The following is a 16023-nucleotide window of genomic DNA, read 5'->3' on the forward strand; positions in this document are numbered from 1 at the left end:
CCTTCAAATTTTTAGACCGGATTCGGATTCTTACAAGAATCCGTCCTAAAAATGCCGGATTCCTGCGGATTCCGGATTCTTATTTTTGGCGGATTCGGATTCCGGATTCTAGCAATATTTTAAAAGGCTTTTTTTTAATTAAAAAAATTTAAGTGCTACATACAGGGTGCGCCACATATCTAGGGACTTTTTTAAAACGGCCATAGCGTCAAAACTACTTGACCAATCAGGACGTTTGACCCCACTATAAAAAGCTTAGGTAATGACCTTTTAGCACAAAATAATCTTTGGACGAAGATGGGCTCGTACTCCGAGCTGGCCACGCTTATGTTCAACAAGGCAGATTCGAAGTGCGCCGGTGGTATAATCTGGATGCTCAACTAGGGCCCACTAAATCGGACCTCAGCCCATCTGTAGATGAGCTAGAGTAATGCAACTTGCTGGGGATACTGTTAGATACATAAATAAGACACTAGAAAAGACTACAGCTCTTTATCTAAAATGGCTTGGCTTTAGTCATAAGGAAAAAGGATAAGAGAATGAATACTCACCCCTTTTTCATGGTAAAATACTACTTCCCCATCCCTAAATTTAGAAGCAGACGAAAATCAAAAACCGCCCAGGGCTTTTTGTAAGTCAATCATAATTAATAATGTGAATAAAAAGAAAAGCGATATTTAGCAAACAGCCGTGGGCGGTCAGAATCAGCTGAATGTTCATTATGAAAAAAATTTCCCCCTTTTTAGAAATAGAAGGATTCATCTTTCATGAACAAATTTTTTTAAATAAAAATAAAATTCTATGTAATTTTTAATTAAAACATTAAAACGAAAATATCTAATCTAATATTCTTTCCCTAAATATGGAAATAGTAAAAAGTAAAAAAAATATTTTTTTTAATAATTTTTAATCCTCCCATTTAAAAAGTAGTGGAATAGCAATAAATTTTAGCGCGGCAACAGCGCTGAGTAGGCCTCTAGGCCCACTGCCTATTTTCGTCTTCTAGTTGCTTCGATTCCTCTCTTTTATTTTTTTCTCTATGGCTTTAGTACTCCGTCAAAGTGAAACGTGGCAGATTTAGAGATGTCAAAAACGTCAAAAATCGAGTAAAAGCGTGAAAATTTCTTGTTTCTCGACGTCAGAGACCCATATGGAAATTAAAACTCATTTTAGACTATGAATTGCGCTGATAACCCTAGATGAATCTTCCTGCCATTTCCAAAAAGGTATAGAACGTCGTTCTAGCTCAACTGTGGTCCGAATAAGAGCCTCCGTGTCAAAGGGTAGCTTTAAAGTTGGGTGAATTTGGATCCTGCGGTTACTCACATTCCTAAGGAAATGGGGCCTCCCAGCAGCCCGATCTTAATTCAATGGACTTTTGGACCTTGGGCTACTTTGAAGCATGCACCAATAGACGTACCCATATTATAAAGACCTCCCTCATTGCCACTATCAAGGAGAACTTCGCCAGCTTGGACAGTTACATTCTGACCTTGGCCTGCCGGCAGTTGATGAGGCGGGTAGAGGCGGTGATTGATGCTGGCGGCGATTTTATTCAATGATCTAATAGTCATATACCTAATTTGCTCCCCAGTTTTTAAAATTTAATAAAATCTTTAAAATTGACGATTTTATGTTCATTTGTTTACAATTTAGAAAAAGTCCCTAGATATGTGGCGCACCCTGTATGTCCTAAAAATTAATGTATTGGTGTTCTCTATAATTCACTTCCGATAATCCAACCAGATTTTGAAAGATTTTATATATAATGATGATAATCTTTGCCTTCAAAAAGGGGGAGTTGAAAGAAAAAACTCAAGACGCTAATTTTAGCCTACCAATTAAGAATCCGAATCCGCTATTAAAAATGGATTCCGAATTCGGATTCCACAATTGACCAAAAATTAGGCGGATTCGGATACGGATTGCCAACCCTAGTTATAATCTTTTCTTGCAAAAAAAAGCTAAAGAAGGTTGTGACCTACGTAGAAAATCTCTACAAGAAAATCCTAAAAACCAAAAGAAATTTAAGTATACCACTCCTCCCTTTTTCTTTTTCACAAAACATACCTATAAAAAAATATATTTAGTACACATACACATATGAATTATTGTATTTATGATATTAATTTCTTATTTACAAGGACTAGTTTAATTTAGATATTTGTAGATATTATTTTTAAACAAATTATTTTTTTTATCTTCAAATGACTTAGATAACAACTTGAAAATTGAATGGTGCACATTTAAATGATTTTTTTTTTATATTATATTTGACCTAATAATACTTTCAGGAACCCAGTTAATGTATTTTTTATATTATTTATATAATTTTGTACAATATATGTAGAACTGTAATATCGATTATAATTTATTTAAATCATGTGAGGGAATGTGAACTTATTAAAAAAGTTTGACCACTAAAAGTTCATCCAAACTTTTCTATGAATTAACCGTTTTTTAGTAGTCTTATAAGTTAGAATACCTCCTGTTGATATTTTATACTTAAAATGATTTACATTTTGAAGAAATTTCTTTGTTTATTAAAGATAAGACCGTGGGGAAACCATCAATTAAATTTTAATCTAGAGGTGTATATTCATTTTACTTCCCCTGCTGCAATTTTTTTTTCATTTTTCAGCTGTCTAGGATGTATAATTAATATTATGTACTTGATACTTGGAACATTAGGATCTTTCAATAATCATTATCTCTTTTGTTGTTTCAATTATTGCAGGGGGGGGGGGGTGCAATGTGTGGGAGGGGAAAAATTGAAAGGAGAAAGAGTAGTGAAGACATTTTTTCTACTTTTTCCCTTCTGGTAGAAAAAACTATAAAGAGTACTGAAGACAATTTTTCATTTTGGGAGGGGGGGGGGGGGATAAAGCATTTTGCAGCAGAGGAAAAATATTGAGTCTTGTGCAGAATAAACACCCCTGAATTATTGTAAGGAAGATCATTTTCTTTATCTTGTCTTTGATCATTTTTTAGTAAATTTCATTGTATGATTTTATTAAAATTGTACCTAACTAGAATTAAATGTAATTTTACTTGTTTGACATTTCTTTTAAGTTAAGATACAATATTTATACTTTTGTAGATATAAATGTGTTTTGTCTGAATTAAATAAACGTTTGAAATGTTTGTTCATGCAATTGATATATATGTTAATTTGCTTGTTTTTTAGAATGTTATTTTAATATTTTTGTAAATTAAGACGACATTTATTCCAAATATAGAAAATTTGCTGGTGTGCGGCATTCGAGATCAAAACAACTTTGGCCGAGATTTGCGTAAAATTACAACATTTACAGACACAGTTACACTTTACGCGATTTAAGCCGAAATTGAGTCTGAGCTTTATGGGATTCGTTTAAAATTAAGGATTTTATTTCAGAAGGGTAATAATAATAATAATAGCCGTATCTTTCTGTCATCAAAATCTCACACTAGCCAATCACTTAGTCGATTTAATATTCCAATTTTTGTAGCTCCTGAAATTATTAATATATTATGTTGTACCATCCCTTTCAAAGGTGTTAGGGGCGCATCCGCTTTTTTACACAAGAGATTTTATATGGGATATTATTAAACCTTTGGACTATTCAAGCTGAAGGTTTATAAGTTTATTTATATAACCACCTTAGTTAAACCAATCATAACCTAAAACAGTACTAGTTCGTGTTTTTCGGCTTTTATCTTCGAATTGATTTTCGATTAATCGTTCTTATCAATGTTGTCATCCTTATTATATTATCTTTTCATTGATTAAATATGTTGACTTTTCAGATTTTATTATGTTCATACCTATATGAGTTAATTAAATAATTCACATAGTACAAGGTAATTTAATGTTTTCTCTTTTTAATAGATTTTAAAGTAACATATCATATACTTAAGGGGGGGGGGGGGAAGGTTCTAATGCAACCATCTCGTAATCAATGTATAAATAAATGGCACTTAGAATTCGAATTTCGATCTAAAATTCTGCATGAATAATCCTTGGTAGGTCTATTTTCCCTAAATCGAACAAAAAAGTTGAAAAAGTAACGGCTAGATTTCTATTAGCAGCAACTACCGGCTAGAACCGTTTGAAAACATTTTGGAGCAGAAAATAGTATTATGTGGAGATAGGTTTCGTGATGATTTGCATTGAGATAGCCCAAAAAAAATGGCTAAACTGCTGAGCCGCCAGTTGTTAGCCGTTATTTTTCCAACTTTTTGTTCGATTTAGGGAAAAGAGACCTGCCAAGGATTACTCATGCAAAATTTCAGATCGAAATTCGAATTCTAATTGCCATTTATACATTGATTACGAGATGGTTGCATTAAACACCCCCCCCCCCCCCCCTTATTTAACACTTCTCGTGGTGGCCAGTAGAATTAATATTATATTTTACCTTATCCACCAATTCAAAAAAAATTGTCAAAAGTATTACTATTAAGATGTATTTTGTCTGTCCTTCTTTGTGCAATTTGCGTATCTTGGCTTTTGTTTTACAATTTTGCTTTCTGAAAGATTAAAAGTTGAAGAAAGGAATTTCTTTTATAAAAGGCCTCTGTTTTTAATAGAACACATTTTGTTTTAAACAGAAATTGTACATTTTTTTGAAACATTATAAAAATATTTCGTCAGAATTTTTTCTTGGAATTTTAATTGTTTTGATGTTAGGTAACAAACAAAACTACAAAATGGAGGATGGACGAGATACTATGGATGACTTCTATTACACAGAGGCCTTATGGCTCGGCATTTTCAACTGTCGCTCAGTAAATGAGCTCTATATAAAGCTGAGAAAAATTGTCAAAGACTGTAAAACACTGGTGGAAGAATGTCCATTGCTATTCCCCTTTCTAGCCAATCGGCAGCTTACATTTTCAAACTTTTTGTTTAATCCATATAATCAAGATGAAGTCACTACATATGCATTATTAAGAAATATATATTGCGCTTATAAAACCAAAGAATTCACAGAAAAGTTTAGAAAGAATCCACCAGCTGAAAGTTATGGAAATCCGCCAATCGCCAAATTTGATACAATAGAAGAGGGAACAATGTTCCAGTTTTTGCTGAGTGTAGGAGTTGATCTTCCAGGCAGCAAATACAATCCAATTGGGATGGGCCATTACAGCAGGTTCTTCTATGATGCCTTCTTTGGAAACTACACAGAAGTCGAACAACACATTGATTCATTGTCAAAAGAGGATCTCCAGAGAACTCTAGAGAAAAGAGAAGGATGTGGTCAGAATAGCATCATTTTTGCTCCAATTCTCGGCAGAAAAATAATGAATATTGAAAGCGAGGCCTATGATCAGCTATCCTACAAGACCAAGCTAGAAACTAGAGCAATGTGGAAGGGGAACAATGAAAACAGACATTTTGATATCCTAAGAGAGTTGCTTAAACTTGGAGCAGACCCGAATGCACACGACACAGCTGGTTTAACTGGGATGCATCATGCTGTCAGACTAGAGGGAAATGATTGTTATGAAGCCATATCAATTCTGCTGAAGGCTGGGGCTAATCCCAACTTGGATACCACAATTGACCGCCAAAGAATTCTAACTTTCATTCTGAATACAGTTGGCGAGAAGCCAGAATACTTTAAATGTGTAGATTTGTTGTTGGATTACAATGCAAAGCCAGAATCATATAGATATGCCAAAACATTGCGAGACATGGTTGAACTACAATGTCCCCTAAAATTGGCCGTTAGGATGAGGGAAACTTTTCCTAAGCGCGACAAAGAATGCGAACGGTCAAAGTGCAATGAAACTGCGGAGAAGATGTGCCAGGCCTGCAAGTTTGTGTACTATTGTTCACCTGCTTGCCAAAGATGGGACTGGCTGTATCACAAGGTTACTTGCAAGAAAAAGAGACAGTCCAAGAAGTAGAAGTTTAATTTCTATGGATGCAGTTTGAAGATTTTGGCATATATTTTATTATGTTCAGTTCATATGCCTTTACTTATATCAGAATACGAAAGAACAAAATAATTTTCCTTACATTTTTTTTTACATTAGGTATTCTGTCTTTAACTAGTTTAAAAATTTGGAAAATGAGAAAGTATTTATTTGTTTTTATTTTATTCTCTTCCCACTTCAATAAGTGAAAACTTGAACGTTCATTAACTAGGGTGGGAATGGACACTGATGGAGGGGGGGGGGGGGGGGATTACTTCGAATTAGTCTATGAATAAAATAAACTCATAATCATTAAGCTGGTTCCAGAATTGAATCCTCCCTCCTTCTATTCAAACTGGTTAAGTTCCCTTTCCTTATTTAATAATAAATATGTTTAAAGCGATGTTTTTGTGTAAATCTAAATTAAAAAGAAAGTTATTCAGTGTGTAAAATATAATTCATATTATCTGTACAATGTTCAGATTAGATTTTAAGCGTTTTATAGTTTTCCAGTACCTTTATCTAAAGAAAATAAGTACCTAATGTTTTTGATAAAGATCTCAAATGTAAAGTCTACCTGACAACGTTGATACCTGAAAATTTTGATGTTCTTATATTATTTATTATGACTATGACAGACTTTCAACAATTTCAATTCTGCATTGTTTTTTTTCTGGAGTGGTTGTCGCAAGTAGCCCATAACCTACTCTGGAATATTACTGAACATTACAGGATTATAAATGATTTAAATTGAAATTGCTTAATGTCTACATCTACCTGCTTATAGATTAAAAGTTTATATTTTGATTTAATATGTTTTTTTTCAGATAATGAATGTTACTAAAATGCATAAGTGAATTGGTTACGTAGTAAAGTTGTAACTGTAAGTGTTAAAAGTTTGTCATCTAGTCCAATGGAAGATAACTTCTTGTTCCTCTAACACACTATATGTATACAGACATGTTTGTATCTGCATCAGACTACTTTGTAAAATTTGGGCAATTTGTGACCAGGGAGAAAAAACCGCATGGAAAAATTCCATCAACAGCGGTCATGGTGACCGATCAAAGTACAAAATTGAAAGTAAATATCAATCTTATATCTCAACTCAACGCTCATCGTCTGTTTTCTGTCATTTTGTCTGTGTGTCTGATGTAAGGCAGAAGTATTATTTTCTTTAGTGCCATTTGAGATAGATAGTTGATTTCTTTTTAAGTGATTTAACAACTTCAGTTTTTCTGTATGAATATTCATATCATAAACTTATTCAAAAGGCTCAAAAATCATGTTTAAAACGACCATAAGGACTTTCTGGTAAGATTACCTACAGAGTTGTTCAGCTTTCTAAATTGTACCTAAGTGATACAGGATTCACCATGCCAAGATTGAAATCGATATAACAAATCTGATATGTAGATAAGGTTTACTTTTTAAAAATCCTTTATGAATTGTAAATTCTAATTTAACATTTTACGAATCAGAATTTAGTTAACCATGTAAGAAGCCATATAGGAATTATAAAGAGGGCAACAAATATTTTCAACATCTCGTAATACCGGGATTTACATAATACATCACACAAAGTAAAACATATTGAAAATCTTAATTCATACTCAGTATATTGGGCAAAGAAGAAAACTGTGACAGAACAATCCGGCCATATTATTGGTTAGTAAGTGTCGGGATTAAATAAGACAGATAAAAATAGTTTAATTTCTTAGGATAACAATAATATAAATAAAAATATTTGTCTGCTAAAAATTCCTGTTTCAGTTTGACGGATTATTTTGACTGATGGCCCATCTAGGGCTATAATTTATATATATTAGATAGCTAACAAGATATAGGTGTAATGAAGGTAAGGAGGAAATGTTATAGGACTGTAAATTATTTTAAACACGCCATTTGTTCCATTAAATAGGAAGATATGGGGCATAAAATGGACTTATACCACCCGAAGACAAGTTAGGAAATCTTAATAAACTGACAATAAAACTTACTACTTTTTACCTTGATTACCAAATGCGTACAAGGGTTGTTGCCCTCTTTAATCATGTTAATATTTTCAATTGTTCACAATGTAAGAAAAATAATATATGTTTGTCAGTTAAAGCTCTACTCTAGGAAAAGTAAAGACATTAACACAAATAATACAATTATGTAAATATCAAGGATAACAATATCCATAAACGCGAGTATTGATAAATACAGTATTTAATATTCAACATTATTTAGTCTGAATTTAAGTTTTAAAAGAAAAAGTAAAAAAAAAATTATTTTTTTTTTGGGGGGGGGGGATGATTTCTCTTGAGAGTGTGAAGGTACCCTCTCTCGAAATAGTTATAAACCTTCCCTGGTCCTATGAGAAGCTTTACGGTAAAGACATATACTTTTATATAAGGATAAATTAATTTTTCCACGAAACTAATTTAATATTTCTAAAAACCAATTTTCTAAATTATGATTAACTATGCAATCTTTAAAAAATTACGTTGTAGATAATTTTGAATGTTTTGTAACTGAAATAATGAAAATTTGTTTCATTGCGAAATATAACCTTGTTGAATTATTTAACAATACGCATCTTGTGGACTTTGACTTTTTGTAGATAGATACCGGTTATAATAGCGTTTTAATGTGATTGAGTATTTTTATAAAAATTTTATTTTTAGTCTTCATCAAGTATGGGAAATGATGAAAGGGTACTAAGTAACAATAAGAGCAAGTGATGTTAGACACATTTAAGTAGTGATTTTAGGCAATTTGGTTTCAGTTAAAAAAAAGGCTGAATGACCGGAAAAAAAATACTTATAATCTTTCATGGTCTTTCATTAATTTTTTTTTAAAAAGTTGAACAAGTTACGATTATCCTTATAATAAAGTAACAGGATGTTTGTGTGTTTGTACCGAAGGATCTCGCTAACCGCTGAACTGATCGGGTTCTCCTTAACAGGGTATATTCCCATATGTCCCGGGAAGGTTTATAACTATTTTGGGGGAGGGTACCACCACCCTCCCTACAGAAATTAAATTTTTTTTTAAATTTATCGATTTTAGAAAGAGAGTTCAACGAAAAACAAACGTCAAACGTTAAATAGCTATATTTTGAATATAAATATAAATAAAAACAATTAAGGTGCCACTAGAGGCCTCTAGGGGCGTAGCCGCTAGTAAATCATAAAATGCTAGGGACTTTTACTAGTAAAAATACAGATATTTGGTATTTTAGAAGATTGACAAGCCATACTGTCAGTGTATTTTTGTTATCAATAACCTAATCCATTGAACATTACAATCACGCTTTGTCCCTCCTTGTATTTTGATGTTTGTTAATACATCTGAGATAGGGAAATATTTCCCACCCTCTCTCCCCCCCTCTTCTGCCAATAAAATCGTTGTGAGCAGTTTCTCTAACATGTATTTCTGTTCTCTATTTCCATAAATTTTGATAACCCAATTTCTTATTTTAGATTTTAAAAGAAAACGCAAAAAATTAATTTTTTGAGGGGGTGAAAATCTTTTTTTTTTTTTGGGGGGGGGGGAAGGGGTATTTTTCATTTTTTGGGGGGTTGGGGGTGTCCCACCCCACCCCCCAAGAAAATAGTTATAAACCTTCCCGGTACCTATATGAAGCTACCCTCCCGATCGGTTCAGCGGTTAGCGAGATCCTTTGGTACAAACACACAGACAGACAAACAGACATCCTGTTACTTTAGTATAATGATCTTTAAATTAAAGTAAAACAATAGAGGGGGAAGGTTTAATGACTGCATGCCTTCCTCCCCACAGTGGTCTATTTTGGCCTTTTGGTGGACATTTCACCTACCTCTACTCAAAGTCAATTTTCTCAGCTTGTAGTTGATAGAATCGTTCAAAATAAAAAGTGTGCGCCTTATTATTACCTAATACAACTCGTATATGCATCTAGAGAAGAAAAACAAAAGCCAACTGGCCTAGAAAATACTTTGAAACTTAGCTAAAATTTCATATTTTTAAAATTTTTTCTAAAGTCCTAGAGAGCCTAAATTCGATGTTTTAAAGCAAAAAAACATTTAAAAACCTTGAAGCATGAATAATATTACTGTAGAAATGATTATATAAAGGTAAATGATCTATCACCAAACTTTGTACAACATACATTTGATACAACTAATTGAAGTTTCTTCACCCTTATTTTACGAAGTTATTTTCTCTTAGATAATTAATAATACTTAATGTAATCTAGTAATAAAAAACAAGGATAGGTTACTGGCAAAAATTATTTTATTTTATTGGAAAGGAATTTATCTAAAAATGTTGTTTTTGTGGTAACCCAAGATGTTGCTTCTTATCACGAAATAAATACACAGGGATATGTTACTTGAAGACAATCTTTTTGGCTCCAAAAGAAAGTTTCATACAGCATGCAATTGCAACGAGGAAGGGGACATACGACCGTAAATTACACTGGTACCCAAAGTTTTATAAACACGTTATCTTGTTTGTTGGCCCAAAAACTTATTATTGAAATTGATTGGTTGGTTTCAAACTAGAAGTGTCCAATTTTTTTTACCAATAATAAAAGGGATGATTTTGTTCATCATTATTAGGAATGGATATCATTATTAATTAACCATCCATTGCCTAATCCCTTTAGATTAATCATTCAATAGTACTTAAATGGGAAGGAAAATGAATAAATTCGATAACTGAAAAGTCTAAGGCTTTGTTCCTTAGATGCCATATCTTTGACGAAAATAAAATTTCCAGATGGTTTTAGTCTAGCATTAGATATACTATTACTTGAATGTTACACCAGATTTTAATGTTCTCAAAAAAAAAGGGAAACTCGCAGTAGACTAAAATAACTATACCCCCATCCCCCTCCTTTACCCCATCCCATCTCCTACTCGATAAATGAACTGGTAAATAAACGAGTTCCATGTTAGCAAGGGAAACTCTCAGCGGACTAAAATAACATGACCCCCTAATCCACCTCATTAACCGCATCCCATCTCCTACTCGATAAATGAACTAGCCAATAATCGAGAAACATGTTAGCAAGCTAAATTGACAACAATTTTTCCCCTGTCATAATATCCACGTATATTCTATATCCATTAGTCTATCATGGACCCGAGGCTATAGCATAAAGGGTAATGCGTTTGCTAGTTTTTATTTTGTGTAAAATGTAATCATACTAGAGACGTTAAAAAAGGCTGCAGCTTTGTTAGGCACGTTACTTTTAGAGTATGGGCATTGCATTGGCCCTTAAATTGATAAATGTAACTAGACATTTTTTATTGATATTATACCTACTAGTTTAACAAAAATCAAATTATTGTTCGAAAATCTGTTTTAGATATCTTACATAACAAACACACAAATTTAAACATTAATGTTATTTTGTTATTGAGAAGAAATAAGTTAAAATGCATTTGAGATTAAAATTAACAAAGAATAAAAAAAAAAAAATTTTTCATCTATTGCAATTTTAGAGTTTACCCTATAAAGTTAAAGTTAAAATTTGAAATAAACCGGGCCCCGTAACAACCTAAACTAAACATCAAACTATAACATTATACCTGTATATTAAGAATACTATATGGTTTGGTATGTTACGGGGCCCGGTTTTTGGTCAAAAACTTAAAATTATTGCCAAAATTTATTGCAAAAATATTTAGGAAATGACATACAATTTTTTTAAAAACAACTATAAAATTGATGAAAAAAGTAAAAAATAAATCTAAAACCCCAGTTTCCTAATATATCATGTAATATTATGAATATAAATAGGTGAAAAAACTTCATTGTATCAATGCAACACTGAAAAAAAATATTTTTTCCAAAGATGGTGAAAATTCAAAAGGTAAAATTCATGACGTGAAAATAATCATGAACCTTCATGTTTCAAAGTTCATAATTCATCAACCAGTAGTTGAATAGACAAAAACTCTTCGGTTTTATATGAGATAGAGTATATATTTTCAAAATAAATTATTAATTTTGAGGAATTCCAATGTTGATTTTTGGCGAAATGTCCGGCCTTAGACCACTGTGCTCCCCCCTCACATAGACCCTGTGCTGACTTTCAATTGGGTCTTTGTATATCAACCAATAGAGTCATAAATATCAACACAGCGAAATTGCTACACAAGAGCAGAAAGCACTTGGCTAGGAGACGAAAAAGGTCCCCAACACTGGATCTAGGTATTTGTCTTTCTTGTGTATACATCTATACTTCTTACATTTATTATCTATTTTATAATAGCAAGAACGTGATATTGGTTGGGGGCATTGAACTTAAACGTTTCTTTGTTTGTATTAGTTATTTACTCTAAATATCTAATATTTAAATTGTAATTCTCAACATGAAAGTAGTGCATGCAATATTCCCCTAATTTTTTACAAAAAGTTGAAATGCCAGTTTTTTTCACCCCATTTTCTGTTTCAAGTCTAGTCACGGTTTTAGGGGTAGTTCGATTATTTATCCTATCCTTTTATAAAAGTAGTAGGATATCTGTCTGTCTTGTGTAAATGCTGAACCGATTTGGTTTTCCTTTACAGTTAAGTTTCTCATAGGTCTATAGAAGGTTCATAACTTTTTTGGGAAGGGTACCACCACCCTATCAAGAGAACTCCTGTGAAACGAATTTTACTATTTATCTGATATTCCCCTTCTTAAATGACATCTGAACATATTATTTTGCTTTGCTCGTATGGATATTAAACTTCTTTATTTATATTGAATTGTGATTTGTTGGTTCCAAACTAATAGTGTCCAAACTTTTCAACCAATAATGTTAATCTATAGGAGAGGTTATTATGTTAATTATTAGAGATGTACATCAATTGAACGTGTGTTGTCTTATCCCTTAAGATCCCTGTAATTATCCTATCTATTTCATCCCCTTTTATCTGTTATTTTTAGTTCAAATAATCATCATAACCCAAGTAAATAAATATTTAACGGTAAATAAAACAGTGTTTAATCATTGTCTAAAATTATCCCCACTTGATTAAAATGCTTTTTTTATACAAAAAATTCATCTTGTGTGCAATTAAATATAAACATAAAACGTGCTAAGTCTGTAGATATTTTAAAATAGCATTTAGGGCAGATATTTGCATTTTTAACTATGCTTACGTTTAAAAAGTCATTTTAGTCCTTGCCTCTATTTAAGGTTAGTATGGAAAATAGCAAACATTTTAGAAGAGAGGGGGGATGAAATAGATTTCTTATCTATGTTATTTCTCTTGATAAGATGGTGTGTTTTTTTTATAATATCCTTGATGATTGCCAAAACAAATACCTATAAAGATTTCTTGAAAAAATATTTGTTATTTTATGAATAAACTGGCTTCAAAAAAATTTTAATAAGTGAATAATTTTCTATAATAATGATAATTTTATAAATATTGTCTTACTTATACATTAACATTACAAAATGATAATCTTTTTCTTTTCATGAAGAAATGTCTAGAGATGGGATTGCAGAAAGGACAATGTGTGGTAAATTCTTCTTCTTTTTCATTCTTAAGTATAAAAAATAAGTTCCCCTTTTGATACTTTGTAAATATGAGAGGGGGGGATTGAACAATATATCTGCTATTGACTTTTCCCCTCCCTGCTAAAGATCATGCAAAAATCACGATAGGGTCAAGAAGATTACAAAAAGAGATTTGATGTTTTTACATCATAAATAAACCAAGGAACCTAGCAAAGTGCAAAAGAGTATTAGAGCTTTCAGACAAATGTTGTGATAATAAATGGTCCATTTATAGGAATCAATTTACCTAACACTGCAATTTTATAAATTGGTATCGTTTTTTTGTATATCATGCAAAAAAGATAGCAATTTAATTTGTTAGTTTATGGCCACACTAATGAGTGAAAGTCCAAACTTTATTGTCATGTGTTTAAACAAAACTACACATTTTTAATCCAAGTCTTTGTTAACTTTTTATAGCTTAGTTGCATCGCCCCTGGAAGGGTATATTTTTAAGGGAGGCGGGGTCATAGCATGAAACATTATTAATCTGAGGTCAAATAATGAAACAGTGTCGTTCTAGCCGTTTACAAGATCTTTATGGACAAATACACAACTTTATAGAATAGGATTGTAAAATTTTTTTTTATTGCTGAAGGTTATACAGATAGGGATTTTAATTAATTTAATTCATTTAGTTTTAATGAAGAAAAACTTTTCGCGGATATAAAAATGTACAGTTATAAGATTAAAACCAGTTTTGTTATTCCCGAGATGCCGAATGCACGGGCTAACAAAACTTTAACTGGTTTTATTATTATGATTGTACATTTTTATATTGGTAGAAAACTGGATATAATAAGATACGTGAGTTTTCAGTGTGTGAGAACTGGTTCTTATCCACCGGATATTAATCGGTATCAAAGCCATACTGGAAAAATATTTCTTGAATTTGTAATAATCCAAAGATTGAAGTTGATTGCTATCATATAGATTACATTTGTCACTTGATAAGAAAAACTTGGTACGTTATTGTATGGTTACCTGCTCTATTTTGAATAAGCAAGAATTTAGTTCTCTTAGGATAGTGATCATGTAAGCATCTTATATTACATATTTATTACCTACTTTTTGCATTTTACATAAACTAACCAATTTTATATTATCCTTATATCAAAGTCAAATATTAGTATCAGGATAGTTATACGTGAGTATGTCTTTCTGTTTGTAGCGAAGGATCTCCCTATGCGTTGAAATAATAGGATGTTTGTCTGTGTGTCTGCTCGGTGATACCTGTAGCAGTATAGAAAGTGTAGGAAATCTAAAATTATATCCAGAAAGTCTGTATGTCCATTTTTAATAATTTTGACATGTTAGATATATTTTGACATGAGTTTTATTACCCTAACACCTTTATTTTTTGGAAAGGCGATTCTTAGGATGATAAGACACCATGTAACAAGCGGAGCATCTTTATAAAAAGTCTTAATACTGAAGTACGTCGATCTTATACATCCAGTTTTTAATCTATTTAATTAAATAGTCACATCGTAGTTTTGCTTTTATATAGAAATAAAATTTTTTTCTGAAGGCTTTATTAATCTATGTTTGTAAATGTCTTTTTGTCCTTATGATATTTTGAGTTTTGCTTTTTTATGAATTTCGTTATCCTTGTTTATTAACTGTTTATACTCTAGTATTAATATTTAAAGGTAAAGGCATCCTTGACGTAATGTAACCTCTTCATGTCAATACATATAAGATATTTTCAGTCATGCAATATTAATTTTTTTATTATTATTATTCCTGTACAAGGATTTTCAGGGATCTATAAGGACGGATAAGTTTAAGAATGATTAAATAAAACATCCCCAATTATGAAAAAATAAATCATTCCTTGTTTTTTAGATTTTGAAAAAGTATTACTAAGTTTGAATACTGCTTATTTGTACCAACCAATCAAGATGTGATAAAAGTACCCAAAGTATATTAACAAACGATTGAGAAAGGGTGCTTATATACTAGGGATGGCAATCCGGATCCGGAATCCGCCCAATTTTTGGAATCCGAATCCGGAATCCGGTTTTTAATAGCGGATTCCGGATTCTTAATTGGTAGGCTAAAATTAGCGTCTTGAGTTTTTTCTTTCAACTCCTCCTCTTTGAAGGCAAAGATTTTCATCATTATATATAATATCTTTTAAAATCTGGTTCGATTCTCGGAAGTGAGAACACCAAGAACATTAATTTTTAGGACATATGTAGCACTTAATTTTAAAATTTTTTTAAAAAATCCTTTTAAAATATTGCTAGAATCCGGAATCCGAATCCAGAATCCGCCAAAAATAAGAATCCGGAATCCGCAAGGAATCTGCCACTTTTTTTTTGGCGGATTCTTTAAGAATCCGGAATCCGAATCCGGTCCAAAAATTCGACAGATTGCCATCACTATTATATACTTTTTGCACCATGTCCCCTCCCTTCCTGGTATATATAATGTTGAATAAGATACTTTGGGAATGATTTATTGTAAGTATGCATTTTTCTCATTTCATAGCATAGAATTGTAACCTTGTAATTGTAAGCATAAAAAATTCACAAATAAAACTTTTACTTGCCAAAAAATTCTCTAACATTTCTCGTTTCTTGAG

The 16023-nt window shown here is 31.8% G+C and overlaps 1 protein-coding gene and 1 long non-coding RNA gene across 2 annotated transcripts; both read left to right on the forward strand.

The window, feature by feature from the left end:
* The first annotated feature begins 1069 nt into the window (after window positions 1–1069).
* Window positions 1070–3144, forward strand: LOC145320941 (uncharacterized). The gene is made up of 2 exons (XR_013880247.1): window positions 1070–2591; window positions 2926–3144. It is a non-coding gene; the product is annotated as an uncharacterized LOC145320941 (long non-coding RNA).
* Window positions 3145–3787: 643 nt separating this feature from the next.
* LOC145320925 (uncharacterized) lies at window positions 3788–6732 on the forward strand. Its single transcript, XM_080162843.1, has 2 exons — window positions 3788–3843; window positions 4673–6732. Exon 2 carries the CDS (start codon window positions 4693–4695, stop codon window positions 5893–5895), a length of 1203 nt encoding a protein of 400 aa, XP_080018969.1. The 5' UTR covers window positions 3788–3843; window positions 4673–4692; the 3' UTR covers window positions 5896–6732.
* Window positions 6733–16023: the final 9291 nt, after the last annotated feature.

The sequence above is a fragment of the Acartia tonsa genome, chromosome 1 (assembly GCF_053477335.1).
Source record: "Acartia tonsa isolate MP-2025a chromosome 1, ASM5347733v1, whole genome shotgun sequence".
NCBI lineage: Eukaryota > Metazoa > Arthropoda > Copepoda > Calanoida > Acartiidae > Acartia > Acartia tonsa.

Coding starts and splice junctions, on each gene's coding strand:
- LOC145320925 (XM_080162843.1), top strand. CDS start 4,693: ATGGAGGATGGACGAGATACTATGGATGACTTCTATTACACAGAGGCC.